The 22,939-nt window shown below is 41.2% G+C and overlaps 1 protein-coding gene across 3 annotated transcripts in view; it reads right to left on the bottom strand.

The window, feature by feature from the left end:
• fndc1 (fibronectin type III domain containing 1) overlaps nt 1-22,939 on the bottom strand; it is a 289,356-nt gene that overhangs the window by 111,653 nt on the left and 154,764 nt on the right. For 2 of the 3 annotated variants that reach the window (XM_048601414.1, XM_048601416.1), the window contains exons 7-9: nt 18,191-18,381; nt 2,274-2,381; nt 384-572 (exon numbers count right to left, since the gene is read on the bottom strand). In XM_048601414.1, the coding sequence (XP_048457371.1) occupies nt 384-572; nt 2,274-2,381; nt 18,191-18,381 (488 nt within the window). The remainder of the gene's footprint in view (nt 1-383; nt 573-2,273; nt 2,382-18,190; nt 18,382-22,939) is intronic. The other variant, XM_048601415.1, reaches the window with a different exon arrangement.

Here is a 22,939-nt window from a genome sequence, read left to right as displayed (position 1 = left end):
TGATACCCAGTTGTTAATCTTGTTGCTTAAATTCCATTCCTGATTAAACTAAAATCTATGATTTAAAAATTATAATTGAAATATTAGAATATAATGCTTGGAATTTCTGTTCAAACTGTCTTTCTCCTTAGTGATAACTCTAAATTAATACTAACTATAGTTATTGTAATGATAGATATTCAAAATTTAGAACACATGGTACAATTCTATGGCTCAAATACAGAATCAAGAGGTCTATATTTTTTAGTGCAACATCAGTTGTAATGAACTGTGCACAACAGAACTTGCGAAGAAGCTAAAGATGTCATCAAGATAGTGTTTATGCCAGTGAAAAGCTTTTGGAGCTGATAAAAGGCCACATCATAAAAGAGTATAATGCTTACTTTTTGGCATAGCAACACTGAGGGTTTTTGATTGAGGACCTTGTCCTCTCCGGTTTGCTGCTCGAATTTTGAAAATATAGCGCTCCCCAGGTTGCAGGCCATCAACTACAGCAGTTGTAACATCCCCAGTAAAAGAAATAGTCTTTGCTCCGAATGGTTTGAGAGCCGGGGCGTATGAAACAATGTATTCTGAAATGATTTGGCAGATGGTTGGAAGGAGACAACTGAAAACAACTCTGTTTTTCCACTGGAGAGACTGTATGGGAAGAACGAATCACAGGGTGCATTGCTAATATTTACTGATTAGCAATGCACTAAACAGCAATTGAGTCTATAACAAAATGAGTTAGAATTGAGACAAAATACATGACACACTCCATGCAATCCACAACTAATTAGATAGGCGATATACTATATAAACAAAACAAAAGAAATATTAACAACCAAATGCATAATTAATTGGTATATATCAATAAACTAATAAAAATTACCTTAATTTTTGCAAAATAATGGAATATTATCTTGAAACTAAATTCTTCACGAAGAAATTTTTCTACTGTCATTTAATTCTAAAGTAACACATTTAACCGAGCCTTCATGAAATATTTAATGTATGACATTTACAGTTCTAATATGATCATACAGACATAAAATATAGATTTAAATATAAATAAATTAATATTTGAGTGATCAATAGTTATATTTGATGAACACAGGCCCAAATTTTCAGATTAGAAGATGGTTACTACAGGAATGTGCCCAGTAAAACCCCTCAGAAGACCTAAGCACCAACTCCTAGGAATTGTGTGGGAAGTCTAAACTAACTTTTGATGTGCAATTAAACTGCACCTGGACCTCTTCGAGAAAAAGGCATGGCTTCTATAAACCTTACTCCCATGCAGCCTGCATGGTTTGCTGCACTGCAGTTAGTAATCAGGATCCTGCATGAGAAGTTAGACTCAAATTGCCCTAGCCAGAGATGTAGATAACTTTTTCTCTGATCCCAGATACAAATAGGGATCTAACCCAGATTGGACAATATTTTTTAATTTTTTAATCATGGGACTTTCATGGGATGGGAAGGCCTGCATTCAGTGCTCCTTCCTCATATCCTGGAAAAGGTGTTTGTGAGCGGCCTTCTTGAACTGCTGCAGACCTTGCTGCAGTGCTCCTGTCAGGAAGGGACTTCCAGGATTTTGACCCATCAACGTTGAAGGAATGACAATTCCAAGTCAGAATGGCTGCTTCCAACTTGGGATGGCATTAGCAGCTCCAAAAATTGAGGATGTCGTGCCTTCTCTTCTGTGCACTAATTAGGGATTCAGCCCTAATATGATATGGAACATTGGAGGCAAAATTGGCATCTGGTCTGCCATGTAATCAAGAAATCCACATTCAGTTGATTAGAAAAGAAATTGATTAGCTCATGAAAGCAAATAAAGGGACTGTTTGATAATCGGCTGGTGTGGGGCATCAATTTCAGTAAGCTAGTTTCCATTCTTTCAGTATGCCAATTCCTGTTATAGGTTCCGAAATTATGCTAAGGATATCAATCAACAAATGTCAATATGCAACTGCTCAGATAAGCTTTCTGACATTGTTGACACCTACTTCAGCTTTCTGGGAAAATTCATATTTTTTTCTAATTTTTTTAACTTTCCATTTGTGTGACACTCTGAGCACTTTGGTGGTAACAGAGTTACATTTTCCAGAAACTTGAGATATGAAACTGTTGGACTGGATTCATAGTAACAACTGCTCTCATTTCCCTGGTGAGAATTCAATTTGAAAGAATGGTTTATGTACTCTTCCTTTTAAAATGGAGAGAAGTACAATGATCGTCATGGTATTATTTAATGATTTTCAAAATAGTATTGAAAAACATCCTACCTGTGACTTTTCCTTTGTTGTCAATAGGAGGATCCCAGGATACAGTGACTGCTCTTCCTTGTTCACCTAATGGCTTCACCTCAAAGTTCTCAGGGCTAGACGTTGGAACTGCATTTGAAAATCAGAGGGAGAGACAATTAGATCTACAAATGCATGTGTCATTTCTAAACTAAGATATTCTGGAGTTGGAACTACTTCAAATTGCAATGACAGTTCATATTTACTCCACTTTAATGATTTTCTATGGATCATCAACATTGCACCTTCAGCATAGGGAGAAATTGCTCATTGCACCCCATGTGTATTGCTATCAGTTCCATAGATGCTTGTGAAGATTTTTCTTGTGCTGCTTATTTATTTGATACAATATCCAGTTTCAACTCAACAGGGGGATACATAACCTCCAATATAACACAAGTATAAAATGGATTACTTCTTAATTTCAGGTGAACAGAGGAAATAATCTTACTCTCACAGAATCATGATGATACAGAAAGAGGCTATTTAGCCAAATGCATTTGCACCAGCTGAGAACTTTAACTTAGTGCCAGACTCCTGTCTTTTCCCCATTATACTGCACATGGTTTCTATTAAAATAATTATTCAATGGCCTCACATTTGTTTCAAAATTTCTATGCACGGCATATCTAATCTTAACAACCCTTGTGAATGTACACATTGGGAGGCCCAAAATAGTTGTTTCAACTTTTATTTTGGGGTCATCATCTATTACTCCTTATATTGTTGTCTCTACTTTTGTAATGACTTGTGTGATGTGGCCAATTGAATAAATAACATGGATAAAATGTGGTCATATCTTGTGAGATACCAAGAACATGGGGTTCTGCTTGGAGTCCTACTTCATTCATAATTCCATGCAAGTATTTTAAAGTATTGAAATCTCCACCTCCAAAACAAATTTAAAAATGGGTTTTATTATCTATACAGTACGATTCTAGTTGTTTCCAGAAATGCTAACTCTCAAAATGATCGCAAAGTTGTGGTTTCTGGATAAAATTATGATTCCCACAAATTTGTGAAATCTTGGGATCTTGCTGCAGGCTAGGTTTGCCTACCCTCCCAAATTGCCTGGGAGTCTACTGGGAAAAGCATCTATGTCTTGGTGGTGATTATTGAAAACATATAATCCTCACAGTCTGGGAGAAGGCCATTCGGCCCATTGAATCTACGTTAACCCATTTTGATATCTTGTTGTCAGCTGCAGAAACGTCTGTCAGCGCCTCTGACTAAAGAGTCCCTATCACAATCGATCTCTTGGAACCTGATGAACCCCTCGTTTCTTTAGATCCAGTCTCAGTACCAGTGCTTCAGAATTTGCCTACATTTTCCAATTAGCATACTTGCTTGAGATGGAGACTCCTACACTACCTGCCTTCCTCTCCTACCTTTCCGGGGGTAAGTGACTGACTGTATCTGCGATTGTTCTATGTTCTGTAACTACCATCCATTACATCCCCTGGCTCCTGTAAATTTCTCACTGCCTCTGACTGCTGCTCCAATAAATCCAGAAGATCCAATAGGATTTGCAGCCAAATGCACTTCTTGCAGACATAATCATCAGTAACATGGAAACTCTCCCTACTCTCCCACACCTGACAGGAAAAGCACATTACTCTATTAAAGGTCATCTTTGCACCTTACCAATCTATAAACCTAGCAAATAGCCCACTCTTACTACTCTAAAAACACTGCTCCAGGCGAACTTAGTACCTATGTTTTATACTTTTAAAGTTTAATCAAGAGACAGATATCAATAAAAAACATATAATCAAAAAAGAACCCACTCTCCTCACTATTGTAGATTTACAAAAAAAAAGAGTCAGGTTACACTTTAAAAACTAGCCACTTAGCTGGTCCCCACTGCAGCTCCCTACACAGGTTTTTTGAAGGTCAGCTGTGCATTTCACTATTTGTTTGTTTTTCTTCGACAAAACTCCAATGTCCAGAGATACTTGAAATGAAACAACAGAGGCAGTCAGCTGTGCAGGCTCACTGCTGGGTCAGACAGCTGTGCAGGTTTACTTCTCCGTTTGTTTCACTTCCAATGTGGTCAATGCTTTGTCTCTCTTCCTGCTTTTTAAAAGTGCTATTGTTTTGATCTTTTTTCTTTTTTTAACCCCAAAGTTCCAAAACAATGCAGCAGCTTATAAAACAGTAATTACTACTCCTAGAATTTGAGGAAATCAGCTCCAACACTGAAAATAACCCAAAAAAAGGAGTTCTTACAGCCACAATTTTCTCCTGTCTGCCATCTTGGATTACCCAGGGATCAGGTGAATCCCGAGAAGAGTACAAAGGCAGTAGGATTATACTCAAGAGGGAAATCAGGAGGGCAAAAATGGGACATCAGATAGCTCTGGCAAATAGGGTTAAGGAAAATCCAGAGGGAATCTACAAATAATTAAGGACAAATAAGTAACTAGGTAGAGAATAGGGCCCTTTAAAGATCAGCAAGGCCACCTATGTGTGGAACTGCAGGAGATGGGGGATATATTAAACGAGTATTTTGCATCAGAGTTTATTGTCTAGAAGGAAATGGAAGATAGAGAACGTGGGAAAATAAGTAGGGACATCTTGAAAAATGTCCATGTTACAGAGGTGGTGGTATTGGACGTCTTAAAATGCATAAAGGTGGATAAATCCCTGGGACCTGATCAAGTGTACCCTAGAACTCTGTGGGAAGCTCGGGAAGTGATTGCTGGGCCCCTTGCTGAGATACTTGTATCATCAATGGTCATACATGAGATGCTGGGAGATTGGAGGTTGGCTAATGTGATGCCACTATTTAAGAAAAGTGGTAAGGAAAAGCCAGGAAGCTATAGACTGGTGAGCCTGACATCAGTGGTGGGCAAGTTGTTGGAGAGAATCCTGAGGGACAGGATTTACATGTATTTTCAAAGACAAAGACTTATTAGGGATAGTCAACACAGCTTTCTGCATGGAAGACCGTGTCTCACTAACTTGATTGAGTTTTTTGAAGAAGCAATGAAGAGGATTGATGAGGGCAGAGCAGTGGACATGTTCTATATGGACTTCAGTAAGGCGTTCGACAAGTTTTCTCATGGTAGACTGGTTAGCAAGGTTAGATCACATGGAATACAAGGAGAGCTAGCTATTTGGATACAGAACAGGCTTGAAGGTAGAAGACAAATCGTGGTGGTGGTGAGTTACTTTTCAGACTGGAGGCCTGTGACCAGCGGTGTGTCATGAGGATCGGTGCTGGGTTCATTGCTTTTCGTTATTTATAAAAATGATTTGGATGTGAACTTAGGAGGTATGGCTAGTAAGTTTGCAGATGACACCAAAATTGGAGGTGTAGTAGACAGCGAAGAAGGTTATCTCAGAGTACAACAGGACCTTGATCAGACGGGCCAATGGGCCGAGGAGTGGCGGATGGAGTTTAATGTCGACAAATGTCGGGTGCTGGATTTTAGAAAGGTAAATCAGGGCAGAACTGAAACACTTAATGGTAAAGTCCTGGGGAATGTTGCTGAACAAAGAGACTTCGGAGTGCAGGTTCATGTTTCCTTGAAAGTTGAGTCTCAGGTAGACAGGATAGTGAAAAAGGTTTGGTATGCTTGCCTTTATATAGTAGTTGGGAGGTCATGTTGTAGCTGTACAGGACATTGGTTACGCCACATTTGGAATACTGCATGCAAACCTGGTCTCCTGTTATAGGAAGCATGTTGTGAAACTTGAAAGGGTTCAGAAAAGATTTACAAGGATGTTGCCAGAGCTGGAGGGTTTTAGCTATAGGGAGAGACTGAATAGGCTGGGGCTACTTTCTCTGTAGTGTCAGAAGGTGAGGGGTGACCTTCTAACGGTCTATAAAATCATGAGGGGTATGGATAAGGTGAACATCCAAGGTCTTTTTCCTAGATGGGGAGTCCAAAACTAGAGGACATAGGCTTAAGGTGAGGGGGAAAGATTTAAAAGGGACCTTATGGAGTAACTTTTTCACAATGAGTGTGGTGCATGTATGGAATGAGCTGCCAGAGGAAGTGGTGGAGACTGGTACAATTACAACATTTAAAAGCCATGGATGGGTACATGAATAGCAAGGGTTTAGAGGGATATAGGCCAAATGCTGGCAAATAGGACTAGATTAATTTAGGATATCTGGTCTGCATGGGCGAGTTGGACCGAAGGGTCTGTTTCCATGCTGTACAACTCTACGACTTGATGTGAAGTTGCAAAGTATTTGTGAATGGTAAGGCAAGAAGTTAGAATTTATTGGTAAAAATGATAGTGGAGAAAAGAATGCGTAACTCCTTTAAGAGGTGAGGGTTTTTTTTGTGCTTAGATATTTAAAATGTATGTCTGTGAGCAGGAGGTTGCCGGTACAGAGTCCCAAAATTGAAACAAGTGTATCAAAAGGTCTTACAGTTGGCAGGCAAAACAGCAGTTTTGGTTTGGTGTCTGGACAACAACTTTGAATTAGGCCCTGAACTACCAAAACCAATTGAATTTAAATCAGGTTGTGTTGATAACATCAAACCAATCCTACATGAGAAATACTATTATGTCATTACGGGTATAAAGAGGGGGGCATTTGGAAAATTGGGAGAGAGCCAACTGCCACCTGAGGGGACAGCCAAACTTCAGCTGCAGGGAAAGCAAGTCCACGACCTTAGATACAAACTTGGTTTACACAAAAAATTATTAAGCTGTCTGAAAAGACTCATCAAAGGTACTACAGCATTTTAGCTCAACGTCCTCACTGAAGAAATTAAAGGGAAAAACATTCAAAACAGCAGAATCATCGGAAGAAAGGCGTTTGTGACGTGAGCAACAGAAGGAAGATTGGAGATATAGCGGAGAAGACATAGACTGTGTGAACTTGGAACGATTACATTTTAATTCATTGTAGTCTTATTAATTGGGTTTAATATATGAAGGACTTGTTTATTTGAACAGTATTCCAGGAGAATCCAGACCAGTTAGGAAGTAGTTAATAGTCGAGGGAGGACTTATTTCATTTGTTAGTAATTCTGTTAACTTATTCATTGTTAGGGTTAAACAAATCAATTGTTTCTTGCTATTTGTAAAGTGGAGATCAGGGATTTTATTTCTTTTAACCAGTCTTAACAGACTATGAGGGGAAAGGCGAGCTTCTCAGCGTGTTTTGGGCATAATTATTAGAAGGAAAACTCTACATAACAGGTTGGGGCTTGTGTTTTGGTTTAACTATCAGACGGGTTTGGCCATTCCCCCTCCATAACAGACTCTATGACGCTCTGAACAGCATCTCACCCAGATACACACGCCCCCCTCCCTATTCCTGTACCCCTGCATCTCCCATACCTAATCCACCTAGCCCTGAGCACTACAAGCAATTTAGCATCACCAATCCATCTAACCTACACATTTTTGGATTGTAGGAGAAAACCAGAGCACCTGCAGGACACACATGCAGACCCACAAGGAGAATGTGCAAACTCCACGCAGGCAGCTGCCAGAGGATGGAATTGAACCAGGATCCCTGGCGCTGTGAAGTAGCAGCACAAATTACCAAGACACCGTGTCATCTGAAGAATTTGGGAAGATGTTAATAGGATATTTTAAGAAAATAAATTAACATCACGTAGCTACAGCTGCATTAGTTTCCACTGCTCCTGGCTGGGGTAGACTGGGTGCAGCCGCTATGTTGAGTGGTGCTTGGAGGATTGAAGCCAGTAGCAGGCTGCACGTGCAGTCTGAACCAAACAAACAGTCTCAGTCATTCTCTCCCCCAGTGCAAGCTGGCTCACTGCCAAATGCCTGGAGCAGAAGGAGCAGCAAGGAAGAACTGGCTGGACACTAACAGGTCAGAATTTATGCAATTTAACAAGTTACTTATCTGTCCCAGCAGGGAGTGGACGTAGGTTCCTTGCTATAACGAGGCATTAAAGATTGTCACTGAATGTGGAATTTTAGTCTTAGCAGGACCCAAGCAGCTGTTTTTTGTTGCAACACTTCCACATTCTCTACGATCTCTTAGGGAGGTGGTAGCAGACTGATAATGTCAGGTCACCATATTTTAAATGTCACAACTGATACACATTGAAAAGCCTTAATGGAGGTTGGATGCTCCTTGATGAATTACATGTTGGCCACCCCATGGCAGGAGACAGGGAAAAGAAGAGGCAGTTGAAGTTAGTGTAATGTCTTCTTCCAGAACGGAGGCTGCAACTGTACTCTACTGGCGGGGAGGCAATGGCTTAGCAGTATTATCGCTTGACTGTTAATCCAGAGACCCAGATAACGTTCTGGGGACCTGGGTTCGAATCCCGCCATGGCAGATGGTGGAATCTGAATTCAATAAAAATATCTGGAATTATCTGATGATATATCTGATGATCACCATGAACCTATTGTCGATTGTCAGAAAAAACCCATCTGGTTCACTAATGTCCTTTAAGGAAGGAAACTGCCATCCTTATCTGGTCTGGCCTACATGTGACTCTAGACCAACAGCAATGTGGTTGACTCTTAACTGCCCTTAACTATGACTATGAGATGGGCAATAAATGCTACCTGGTCAGCGATGCCCTCATCCCGTGCATGAATAAAAAAAAACTGGCTGCTGAAAACGTGAGACTGATACAGACAGGAAGCAAGTGGTGTCCACGTATAAGAGTCTACAAACGTGGCTAAAATCGAGGTTCACAGAAGGAACAATGGTCACTGTCAGCCATGACAGCATCCTCAGCAGTGGGAAGGACTCAAAGTCAGTGGGTGCATGGTGGGACTCTGTTAACTATGTCTCTCTTGATATGGAAACTCATTAAGGTTTGTTCATCTCCTCTTCTGGCAGCAGTGATTAATTCAGCAATGTGATGCTAAGCGCTGGCAGCTTTCTGGTAACATGTCCAAAAATCCTTTCTTCATGTGTCAACTGCATTTTACGTGAGACTGACTACAATGTAGTCCATCATGTCCAGGCTGAATTTTAACTGATGTATTTGAGCTCCCAGTTTCAAGAGCACAAACACGAACACTGGACCACAACAAGAACAAGAAATATTCTTTTTCTCTTCACAATCATATATTCTGAAGTCAACATGTGCACTCTTATTGCTGCCAGACTAAGAGTACAAAGGTTTGGGAACTTCCTGATCTATATGTACCAGAATTTTATATACACAGAACATTTATAACAAAAACAATTTAAATTTATATGATGACTTGAATGTTAGAAAAATATATTTAAAAGGGAGTAGGGAGGGTAAAAAAAAGTGAAGTAATAGTGTGAGTTACAGCAGAGATGACCAATTGTCTGGTTAAAAAAATGAGACTGGAGAAGGTTTTTAAAAGTGAAGTGGAAACATTTATGGAGGTAACACCAGAAAGTAGTACAATATTAAAAGAGTCATCCAGGTTGTTTGGATGACTACAGGAGATGGTGATATACTGGGATTAAAATTGCTCTAAGAAAATGGCCGTGTCTTAATTTGAAACAGTAAATTACGGTCAGAATATTCGGCTGTCAACATCAAACCCTTGAACTCTGCTCTAGCCTCAGTGCTCAGTTTGCAGAATCGAGCCAGGCTGTGCAAGGGGCCCATTGCCCTTATTCTGTAATGAGCTGTGTGGAGAAGAGAGTATATACAAAGATTCTATTCCAGAATTGCTGTGTCATGATTTCTACTTGGAAGTATGACATTAAAATCTTATACATTATAAGTTGAAACACTACATGTTCTTGCATTCCCAGAAGGAATAACTTAGAATAAATTTCAAAAATATAAAATGCACCAACTGTTTCTACAGTAAGTTACCACCTGCTCATCTCTACTGAATTTACACAGTGAGCAAGGGCTCAAAAAAGGTGACGAACAGGAGTGAATGAGTGAGGGAGTAAGAGGAGCCATGAGCAAAAGAGTAGGAAGACTGCAGCAGAGAGATTCATAGATTCATACAGCGCAGAAAAGGCCTGTTGGCCCATCAAGTCTGCACTGACAGAATTACCACCAGAAGTGCACTAATCCCAATTTCCTGCACCTGTTCCATATCTTTGAATGTAATGATACTTGAAGTGCTCATCCAAATACTTTTTAAAGGTTATAAGGTGTCAGGCCTTCACTACCTTCCCAGACAGTGTATTCCAGGTTCTTACCATCTATTGAAAGTTTGTTTCCCAAATCTCCTCTGAATTTCCTACCCCTTGCCCTAATGTGATTGACTCCTCAACCAAGGCGAACAGCTGCTCTTTATTCACCCTGTCCATATCCCCCATAATCTTATATACCTCAATCTTCTCTGCCCTAAAGAAAACAATCCAAATTTATCTAGTCTCTTCCTTAAAGCTTAATTTCTCCATCCCAGGCAACGTCATGGTGAACCTTTGTAGCCCCTCCAGTGCTATTACCATTATTCATGTAATGAGGCAACCAGAACTGTACACAAGTACTCCAGTTGTGGCCTGACCAACGCTCCATACAACTCCAAAATCACCTCCTTGCTCTTATACTCTATGCCACAACTGATGAAAGCAAGTGTCCCATTTGCCTTTTTAATGATCCTATTCACGTGTTCTGCCAATTTCAGGGATCTGTGAATAATTACGCAAGATGCCATGATTCCTTTAAGTTACCCAGTGTCTTGCAATTCATTAAATACTCCCCCATCTTGTTTCTTCTTCCAAGATAAGTCACCTTGCAATTATCAGGGTTAAATACCATCTGCCACTGGTCTGCCCATCTGGCCAACCCATCTATATTTTCCTGTAAACTACAACCATCTTCTTCGCTATTAACCACTCTACCAATGTCGGTGTCAACCATAAGTTTGCTCAACATTTGCCCCACGTTTTCATCTATTTCATTTATGTATACAACAAACAATAAGGGTCCCAGTACTGATCTTTGTGGTACACTGCTGGGGACCGGCCTCCAGTCACTCAAAAAGCCTTCTACCACTGCTGTTTATGTCCTATTACTAAAGGCAGTTTCTGATCCATCTTGCCAATTTTCCCTCAGTTCTAATGTGCTTATAACTTCTCAAACAGTCTCCCATGTCTTCACATACTGGTTGCCTTCATGGTCCCTAATGGGCTGTACTACTCTTTTCCTGGTTAACCTCTTCCCTTTAATGTATTTATAAAATTTCCAAGGGTTTTCCCTAATCCTGTTCGCAAGTCCTTTATCATGCCCCCGTTTTGCTCTGCTAATTGCTTTCTTAAGTTCCCTCCTGCACTTCCTGCATTCTTCTAGGGCTGCAGATGAATTGTTCCCCCCTTTGTACTTGCTGAAAGCCCTAGTCTTCTTCCTTATCCAGTCCTGAATTGTTCTAGTCATTCAGAGTTCTCTGAACTTATTGCTCCTACATGTCCCTCTAAAGGGTACATGTTGGACTTGTACTCTCCCCAGCTTGTTTTTGAATGCTCTCTATTGCTCCACATTACACATAACAAGCTATTGCCAATCTTCTGTGGCCAGATACTGTTTTATTTTAATAAAATCTGCTTTCCCTCCATCCAAAGCTGTCTTTTGTGGGCCATCTTTTTCCTTTTCCAAACTAAATGTGAACTGTAACGTGTTGTGGTCGCTATCATTAAAATGATTCCAACCCCTAACTGCCATATCAAACATTTGTCTGGCTTCATTCCCCAGAAACAGATCCAGGACTGCACCATCCTTTGTTGGGCCTTCTTCGTGTTGATATAAAAAGCTCCCCTGGATACGTTTCAAGAAGTCTTCCCCCTCTAGACACTTAATACTATGATATCCCAGTTTATGTTGGAAAAGTTGAATTCCCAATTATTACTCTTACACACCTCTATGAAAATAGAACATAGAACAGTACAGGCCCTTCAGCCCACGATGTTGTGCCAACCTATTATCCTACTAAGATCAAACGACCCTGCATACCCTATATTTTACTATCCTCCATGTGCCTATCAAGATTCGTTTAAAAGTCTCTAATGTATCTGACTCCGCTACCACTGCCGGCAGCGTATTCCACATGCCCACCACTCTCTGTGTGAAGAGCCTACCTCTGACATCTCCCCTATTCCTTCCTCCAATCACCTTAAAATTATGCCCCCTCATAATAGTCATTTCCACCCTGGGAAAAAGTCTGACTATCCACTCTATCTATGCCTCTCATCATCTTCTACACCTCTATCAAGTCACCTCTCATCCTTCTTCGCTCCAATGAAAAAAGCCCTAGCTCCCTCAACCTTTCCTCATAAGACCTGCCCTCCAGTCCAGGCAGCAACCTGGTAAATCTCCTCTGCACCCTCTCTAAAGCTTCCACATCCTTCCTATAATGAGGTGACCAGAACTGAACACAATATTCCACGTGTGGTCTAACCAGAGTTTTATAGAGCTGCAGCAAAACTTCACAGTTCTTAAACTCAATTCCCCTGCCAATGAAAGCCAACACACCATATGCCTTCTTTACAACCCTATCAACTTGGGTCGCAATTTTCAGGGATCTATGGACGTGGACACCAAGATCTCTCTGTTCCTCCACATTGCCGGGAATCCTGCCATTAACCCTGTAATCTGCATTCAAATTCGACCTTCCAAAATGAATCACTTCACACTTTTCTGGGTTGAATTCCATCTGCCACTTCTATGCCCAGCTCTGCATCCTGTCAATGTCCCATTGCAACCTACAACAGCCCTCCACGCTGTCCACAACTCCACCAACCTTCGTGTCATCAGCAAACATCTACATATTTGCTCCCGCATCCCTGCTGACTCTTTGAGGGCCTAAAATACACTCCCAGGAGTGTACACAAGGAGCTACCCTGTTAACATTCCTAAATTCTACCCACAAAGACTCGTTTGAGGACCTTTCCAAGATATCATATCTCTTTGCTGCAGTAATTTGCACTTTAATTAACAGTGCCACACCACTACCCTTTTTACACCCTGTCTCACCTAAAGATCCTATAACCGGAACGTTGAGTTGCCAGTCCAGCCCTTCCCTCAACTATGTTTGTGATGGCAAGAATATCACACTTGAGATGGCAAAGGACAAGAGGCACAGGCAAGAGGCAAGGGGAAGGAGCAAAAGGAGTTGGGCAGGGAGACAGCAGGGGGAAGTGAGGGGCTAGAGAATGAGAAGCAGTGAGGAGTGGGAGGGATGGAGCAGACAGCTAGGAGCAGAAGGGAAAGAGGAAGTGAGGCACAGGCAGAAGGGAAAAAGGAAGAGAGGTAGAGAGGAGCAGGAGAGGGAGAGGTGGCAAGAAACATTTATGAGGCATTGAGGAAGTGAGGGGGGAAGGGGGAGAGCAGATGGCAGTGAGAAACAGCAGGTTAGCAGTGAGGGGGGTAGGACAGAGGTGCAGAGTGGGTAAGGCTACTGCAAAACAGTACTAATTGTTCATGTGACTCTACATCAGCCATGGCATAAAAGAGGAGGAGTTGGACATTTAGGCCCTCAAGCCTGCACCATTCAATAAGATCACAGCTGATCTGTTTGTGTTTCAAACTCCACATTTCCTTCCGTCCCACCTTGCCCAACAAGAGGTTAACTACCTCAGTTTTAAAAAGTATGCAATGACCTACCTCCACTGCCTTTTGAAAGGCCCACAGCTATCAGACAGAAAAGGAAATTATCATTTCTGTCCTAAAAGGGCAACTCCTAATTTTGGGCAACCCCTAATTTTAAGAGTACCCATTAGTTCTGGGCTCACCCACAAGAGGAAACATCCTTTCTTGTCAAAACCATTCAGGATCTTAAATACTTCAATTAAGTTACACCCAATCTTTTAAAATAGAGTGAAAATAAGCCCAGTTTGTCCAAACTTTTCCCATAAAACACCTGCTCATTCGAGGTATCAGTCCTTCACTGAATCACCTTTACAAACTTTCTTAAATAAGGAGACCATAATCGAACACAGCACTTGGGATACAGTCTCAGTAATGACCTGTATAATAGAAGAACAACATCCTTACTTTTAAGGTTAAGCCTTACCATAGTAATTGATAGCATTTCTTAATCATTTGCTGTACATACACACTATTTTGTGACTCATGCACTAGAACACTTTGAATGCCCTGTATCTTGTATTTTGCAGTTATTCTCCATTTTGGTAAAACTGTTCTTTAATTTTTCTATACAAAGTGAAAAATTTCACATTTTCCCATGTTGTACTCCTGCCAGATTTTGTCCATTCATTCAATTTATCTACATTGGTCTGTGTCTTTTTTTTTTTAATTGTCCTTTTCCTCGCAACATACTTTCCTGCCTACCCATGTGTCCTCTGCAAATTTAGCTACCATGCCTTTGCTCCCGTCCTCTAAATCACTGAAATAAATTGTAAAAAGTTGAGGCCTCAGCACAAACCCATGTGACCCTATTCATCACATCCTGATAACCAGAAAAAGGCCCATTTTTCCTTGCCAGCCAATCTTCTACCCATGCTGGTATATTAATCTTTGGTACGTAACCATGTGCTAATATTTTGCTATGTTATTTATGTGGCATCTTGCCTTCTGGAAATCCAAATATAGCACATCACAGGGTGCTCCTTAGCTGTTACTCCTTCAAAAAATCTCCAATGAATTGTTAAACATGATTTCCTTTTCACGAACCATGTTGATTTCCCATTTTCCTTGAATTTGGCCCAAGTGCCAGTTATAATTTCTCTGATTGTGGATGCCAACATCTTCCCCACCAAGTTGCAGAAATAATGCTGAAAGGGAAATCCTAACACTTGAGCACACAAGCCTCATTACATCAGTCTTGTTAAAGCGGAATTACGTAAATAAGACTTACTGTGTACATTTCCAATATCTGGGCCTATAGAATACATCCAGAAATAGCACTTTTAATGTTTAACTAACCAAACAGACTCTTTTCTTTTCCACTTCAGGACATGTCCTTTCTCCAGGGCCATCATATTCTCATTAAGGAGGCCCCCTCCTCTCATCCTTTCTTTCTCATTAAGGAGGCCCCATCCTCTCATCCTTTCTTTCCTTCTCTAATTTTCCTCAATGCTTTCTATCCAGGGATGTTTTCAATTTAATCCTGGCCCTAAATGAACATTGTCTCCATTACAGCCACAATATCATATTCCCACGAGGTTATTTTTTGCCCAGAGCATTTCAACCTGATTTAGCATCCTCCTTGCAGTTTCATGCATTAAATCCTGGCCTGATACCATCTAGCACCTTACCATTTCACAATCTTAGAAGTTCATAGAATCCCTAGAGTGTGGAGCAGGCCATTTGGCCCAACGAGTTCACACCAAACCTCCAAAGAGCATCCCACCCAGGCCCACACTCTACCGTATCTCTGCATTTCCCACCCTAGACACTGTGGGCAATTTAGCATATCCAATCCACCTAACCTGCACATCTTTGGACTGTGGGAGGAAACCGGAGCACCCGGAGGAAACCCACGCAGGCACGGGGAGAATGTGCAAACTCCACACAGACAGCCACCCGAGGCTGGAATCAAACCCGGGTCCCTGGTGCTGTGAACATAGAATAGAATCCCTACAGTGTGGAAACAGGCCCTTCGGCCCAACAAGTCCACATTGACTATCAGAGCATCCCACCCAGACCCAACCCCCACCTAATCTATACATCCCTCAACACCATGGGCAATTTAGCATAGCCAATCCACCTAGCCTGCACATCTTTGGACTGTGGGAGGAAACCAGAGCACCTGGAGGAAACCCACGCAGACACGGGGAGAACGTGCAAACTCCACACAGACAGTCGCCCGAGGGTGGAATCAAACCCGGGTCCCTGGCGCTGTGAGGCAGCACTGCCAACCTCTGAGCCACCGTGCCGACCGAAATGAGGCAACAACACTAAGCATTGAGCCATCTTGTGCAATGTGTCTCTCCCAATCCTTTTTAAAACGTTGTTTATCCTTCCTAAAGCTATATTTTGATTTCTATACCCTGGTCAAGTTAGTTAAATTCTCACCAACACTACCAGCAAACCACCTGTTGGCACTGGATTTGTCTGGCCCGTAGGGGTTCCACTCCCACTGCCCACTGCCCACAAAATGGACTTAATTTACTTTGACAAAATACTACGTTACAGACTTTTAACTTGATGTTTGACACACTTCCATAGCATTAAAGAGCAAAGGTAATGCTGCAATACTCATCAATCAACTTCTATCCACAGTCTTGTGACGATACTCTGTGATTATTGTGGATGATTTAAGGCCTGCTTTGGAGCCCACGATGCTCTGATCTCTGCTGCTCCCTGTCTTTACATCTTCAACCCTCTTTCATGACCCTTTGTTCTCAATAACTGACTGAAGGGCTATAAACTGGATACCAGTTTATCCAGTACTCCATGAAAAGAAAGCTAACTGAAATTAGAGGGATGGACAGGAAGAAGGGGAATGGAGGGGAAATAATTGATATGGCTACAGGGAAAAGAGTCAAGAAGAATGCCACAAGTGTTGGTCCAAGTGGGTTCGTTCTTTTGGATCATTCTACAGTGGTGGGAGAGCTGATCCTTCTTTGAAACATGCTGGATTAACAGGAGATTAGGGACCCGAGTTTGATTCCAGTCTTGGGTGACTGTCTTTGTGGAGTTTGTAGAATCCTGACAGTGTGGAAAACAGGCCCTTCGGCCCATCAAATCCACACCAATCCTCATAGCATCTCACCCAGACCCATCCCCCCAAGAACCCACCTAATCCACTCATCCCTGAACACTACGGGCAATTTAGCATCGCCAATCCACCTAACGTGCACATCTTTGGACTGTGGGGGGAAACTGGAGCACCCAGAGGAAACCCACGCAGACACGGGGAGAACGTGCAAACTCCACACAGACTGTCGCCCCAGGGTAGAATGGGATCCAGGACCTTGGCACTGTGAAGCAGCAGGGCTAACCACTGAGCTACCGTGCCAAGTTTGCACATTCTCCCCATGTCTGCATGGGTTTTCTCCAGCTGCACCAGTTTCCTCCCACAGTCCAAAGATGTGCATGTTAGGTGGATTAGCCATGCTATATTGCCCGTAGTGTCCAAGGATGAGTAGACTAGGTGGATTAGCCATGGTTAAAAGAGCAGAGTTACAGGGATAAGATGGGGTTTGAGAGTGGGTGGGATGCTCTTCAGAGGGTCAGTGCAGACTTGATGGGCCGAATGCCCTCTTTCCACAATGTAGGGATTCTATGATTCTACAAGATTTTGAACATTTTCTTGTAAAGTACTTTCAGACCTAGTTTTTTTTTAAAGAGCTCTGACCTATTAAAGTTGAACAAGCTTGGAAGGTTCTACATCAGTTTAAGCTTGGAAAAACATAGCAACTCATGATTTTTACAGCAAATCTTTTGATCATTAAGAGTACGTTTCTTGATTTAGGAGATTGTAGGATTGGCATTCCTGAGGTTGTTTTGGCTGTAAAGAATTTTAGCAATGCACTGCAGCAGTATCTCTTTACTGGCTTAAAGTGCTTTCTTGCCTCTCGGAAATGACAATCCATTCTAAAATTTTAATCAAAGCACATATTGCAAGAAAAGCATCTCTACCTCCACACCATTGCTGACATCTGTCAGCACTCCCAATATATAAAACAGCATAGCCATATTTATTCAATTTAACATAACAGACATGCACAGTTTTGCCAGTCGATGGTTCTACAAACAAGACATTCAAAAATATGATAGTTATAAGCTTAACAGCAGATGATGATATTTCGCCCATGTTAAAATGAACATAACAAAGCTGTCTTTCAGGGATTGGTTACAAAGTTATCGAATACAAAACAAAATTAAGTTTACTCAAAACTAGCGAGACTATTAGATTCAAATCCTCCAACACATTAGAAATAGTCTATTCCCGATAACTCAAAGGCCGCTGAATTTGAATGACGACATATTTTAGTCTTCTTGGCAGGTGAAGTAAATATCATCAAATAACTGCACTTTGAACATGGGGCTGAATTTGCAATGACCTTTCAGCACTGAGCATTAAAAACATACCAGACTCCGGTGTTCTTTGAAAAACCGAAACACTCCATTTGCCATCTCTGTCTCCTTGTGAAGTGCGAACAGAGAATTCATATATGGAATCTGATGTCAGCTTGTCGATCAGAACTCGCCTGTATGTCTTCGATATCTTGTATTCCCATTTGGCAGATTCTCCTTTCTCTCTGTATCTAACAGTGTAATATCTGAAAGGTCAAGAAGAACACAAAAATAAAACAATAGCCTTGTATAACATTTTACTGTTTGTGAATCATTCCAGACAGGTCATCCATGGTGGTCGCGCTAATAAACATAGCAAGTGAAAAAAATCTACAAGTTCAATATTATAGGGTTGTTCTCATACTCCATCATTGAGCTATTCTTTATATTTTTTGATGCAATGTAACAATTTACAATCAAGAATTTGTCCACTCCAAGGTTCCTGATGTTGCTGCCCTTGAGCTAGCTGCTGATTCAAACACATTCAGTATGTGCCAGCGAGGTGAGTTATTTGTTCTATGGCTACACAGATCAGACAGCTGGGAGCATTAACCTGCTATTAATGAATCACTGTCAACACTATTTCCCTATTGCTTACACTTTCATTTGGTGTTATTTTACTGTCAATGGCAAAATAATACTGATAGAATAATGTAAGCTTTATCATGCTGACAGACTGAATAAGCAAAATATTTCAACAATGGAATTCAATGAAAAAACACAGATGTGGAGATATCAGTGTTGGACTGGGGTGGACAATGTCAGAAGTTACATGATACCAGGTTATAGTCCAAAATGTTCCCTGACTGGGAGGGAGCATTCCTGTCTGGTAATTGTTGCACAGTGTCCATTCATCTGTTGTCATAGCGTATGCATGGTCTCACCAATATACCATACTTTAAAGCATCCTTGCCTGGACTGTATGAAGTAGACAACACTGGCCGAGTCACACGAGTATCTGCCGTGTACCTGGTAGGTGGTGTGATGCTAGTATCCATTTCGATGACCTGATATGTCTTGCAAGGTTGGTGTGGCAGGGTTGTGTGGTGTTGTGGTTGATGTTGTCCTGATGGTCTGTTTAACGTTTGGCAGTTGTTTGAAGGTGAGAAGTGGAGGCATAGAGATGGTCTTGGTGAGATATTCGTCATCATCAATGACATGTTGAAGGCTGCAAAGAACATGGTGTAGTTTCTCCGCTTTGGGGAAGAACTGAACAATGAAGGGTACTCTATCAATTGTGTCCTGTGCCCGTCTTCTGAGGAGGTTGTTGCGATTTTTCGCTGTGGCACGTCAGAACCGGCAATTGATGAGTTCAGCATCGTATTCCATTCTTATGAGGGCATCTTTCAACATCTTTAGGTATCTATCATGTTCCTTCTTGTCTGAGCAGACATTGGGCTTGTCTGTATCAGATGGGTTCTTTAACGTGTTTAGGATGGAAGCTAGAGAAGTGCAGCATCTTGAGGTTATCCGTGGGCTTGCGTTAGAGTGAAGTACTGAAGTGCACCTCCTTGATGGAGGTGCACGTGTCCAAGAATAAGACTGATTCTGAAGAGTAGTTCATAATAAGTCTGACGGTGGGATGAAACTTGTTGATATTGTTGTGTAGACATTTCAATGATTCCTCACCATGACTCCAGAGGAAGAAAATATCATTTAAGTATCTGGTGCATAGAGTTGGTTGGAGGAGGTATGGTATATTGGTGAGACCATGCATACACTACGATAATGGGATGAATGGACACTGCACAACAATCGCCAGACAGTAATGCTCCCTCCCAGTCGGGAAACACTTCAGTGGCCAAAGACATTTAGCCTCCGGCCTTCAGGTAAGCATCCTCCAAGGTGGCCTTTGAGATACACAACAACGCAGAATTGCTGAGCAGAAACTGATAACCAAATTCTGTACCTACAACGATGGCCTCAACCATGATCTTGGATTCATGTTGCGCTACATGTAACCCCACCGTACTTTTCTGTATTTATAAAATCTTCCTTACTGTCCTGCTTTGACACCATTAGTTTGATAACTTGTTATGATCTCTCTGCCTTAATTAGTTTGTACAGTTTTGGATTACTTGTTACTTTGGTTACACTTTCGGCATGCGACTCTTAGACCTATCACATTATTCCAGCCATTTGATTTGTCTCCAGCAAGACTTTATTTTTAATTTTTTTTGTAATGATCTCTCTGCCTCAATTAATCAGATTATAGGTCATCCCTTCACTTGCTAGTCAGCTGTTGACACTTTACTCAGCTTCTGACACTTTTGATCACCTGCAGAGACACATTATTCAGCCTGTCGACACTCCGCTCACACTATTTGAGCGATCTTTTGATCTCTCTGCCTATAAATTATGTGCCTGTGCATTTTTCTTCACTTCAGAAGGAGCATTTCTCTGAAAACTTGTGATTTCAAATAAACCTGTTGGACTATGACCTGGTATTGTGTGACTTCTGACTTTAAACATAAAACAGAAAATAGGAGCAGGGGTAGGTCACCTGATCTTTGGATCCTATTCCGCTATTAATTATTGTCATGGTTGATCATCCAACTCAATAGCCTGATCCTGCTTTCCACTCATATCCCTTCAGTGCCAAGGACGATATCTAACTCCTTGAAATCATACAATGTTTTGGCCTCAACTGCTGGTGCTGAATTCCACCAGCAAATACCCAGGTCTAGTTCCCCTCTTTCAATTTATAGCCATTTAGATAATAATCTGCCTTTCTGTTTTTGCTCTCAAAGTGGATTACCTCACATCTATCCACATAATACTGCATCTGCTATGCATTTGCCCACTTACTCAGCTCGTCTAAATCATTCTGCAAATCTTTGCATTCTCCTCACAGCTCACCCTCCCACCCAGGTTTCAGTAATCTGCAAATTTGGAGACAATACATTCCTTATCTATATTGATAGATATTAAGTGTATCTAGGTTCTTAGCATTGATCCCTATGGTACCCCAATAGTCACTGCCTGCCATTCAGAAAAAGGACCTGTTTACATTTTCTGAAGAAGGGTCTAGGCCCGAAACATCAGCTTTCCTGCTCCGCTGATGCTGCTTGGCCTGCTGTGTTCATCCAGCTCTACACCTTGTTATCTCTGTTTACTCCTACTCTTTATTTGCTGTTTGTTGAAAGCCATCTGAAATTCCAAATAAACCACATCTACTGGCTCAACCTCATCAACTCTACCAGTTATATCCTCAAAGAATTCCAGTAGATTTGTCAACTCTCTTTTGTATATCCATGCTGCCACTGTTTTCCAAGTGCTCAGCTACTAAATCCTTTTTAATGGACTCGAGCTGACTGGTCTATAATTCCAAATTTGCTATCTGCCTCTCTTTTTGATAGAAGGGCTACCCTTCAATCTGTTGGAACTGTTTCACAGTCTACAGAATCTTGGAAGATGACTACCATTTATTATTTTTAGGGCCACTTCCTTAAGTACCCTGGGAAATTGATTATCAGGGCCTGAGGATTTATGTGCCTTTAATCCCATCAATTTTCCCAACACCTTTTTCCAACTAATATTGATTTCCTTCAGTTCCTCCCGCTCACTAAACCCTGTGTTCTCCAACATTTCTAGTCAGTTACAAAAACAGAAGTTGCTGGAAGCTCAGCAGGCCTGGCAGCATCTGTGAAGAAAAAGTCAAAGTTAATGTTTCGGGCCTGGTGACCCTTCCTCAGTGTTCTAATACTGTCAGACCTGCTGAGCTTCCAGCAACTTCTGTTTTTGTTCCTGATTTACAGCATCCGTAGTTCTTTTGTGTTTTTTTTTCTAGTCAGTTATTTGTGTCCTCCTTTGTGAGCGCAGAACCAAAGAATGTATTTTGTTGGTCAGCCATTTCTTTGTTTCTCCAATTTAACTACCTCCATTTCTGAATGCAAGGGAACTATGTTTGTCTTCACCAATCTTTTTTGTCCTTCCATAAATATAGAAACTTTTATAGTCAGTTTTTCTGCTCTTGTAAGTTTACTCGCATACTCTATTCTCCCTTTCTTCATCAATTCCTTTGTCCTTCTTTGCTGAATTCTACACTGTTCCCACTCCTCAGGGCCCTTTTCTTTCTGACAAATTTGTATGCCTCTTCCTTGGATCAATGCTCTCTAATTTTCTTTTTAGCCATGGTTTGGCCACAGTTCCCATTTTACTGTTGCGCCAAACAGGAATAATCAATTATGACAGTTCACCCACGTACTCTCTGAATGCTTGCCATTGCCTTCCCGTCATGATCCCTTCAAGTAACATTCCCCATTCTGTCAGCCAAATCACACCTCATATCATTGTAATTTCCTCTTTTTAGATATAGGACCCTTGTCTTAGAATCAACTATATCACTCTCTATCTTGATGATGAATTCTATCATAGTATGGCTGCTCATCTAAATGGGCTTTCCACAATTAGACTGCCAATTATTCCGTTTTCATTACACAATACCCAGTCTAAGATGGCCTGCTCTCTAATTGGCTACTCATTATATTAGTCCAGAAAACCATCCTGTGTAAACTCCAGGAATTCTTTCTCTACAGTTACAAATTTGATTTGCTCAATCCATATGTAGATTAAAGCCACTCATAATTATAGATGTTCCTTTAATGCATGTGTCTCCAATTTTCTGTTTAATTGCATTTTCAACATCACCTTTGAAATAAAAACCGAAAGAACTGTGGATGCTGTAAATCAGAAACAAAAACAGAAGTTGCTGGAAAAGCTCAGCAGGTCTGGCAGCATCTGTGAAGAAAAAATCAGAGTTAA

This window comes from Rhincodon typus, chromosome 9, assembly GCF_021869965.1.
Source record: "Rhincodon typus isolate 14 chromosome 9, sRhiTyp1.1, whole genome shotgun sequence".
NCBI classification, from domain to species: domain Eukaryota; kingdom Metazoa; phylum Chordata; class Chondrichthyes; order Orectolobiformes; family Rhincodontidae; genus Rhincodon; species Rhincodon typus.
The sequence above is the reverse complement of the archived record's forward strand: the minus strand, read 5'-3'. Positions and strand labels throughout refer to the sequence as shown.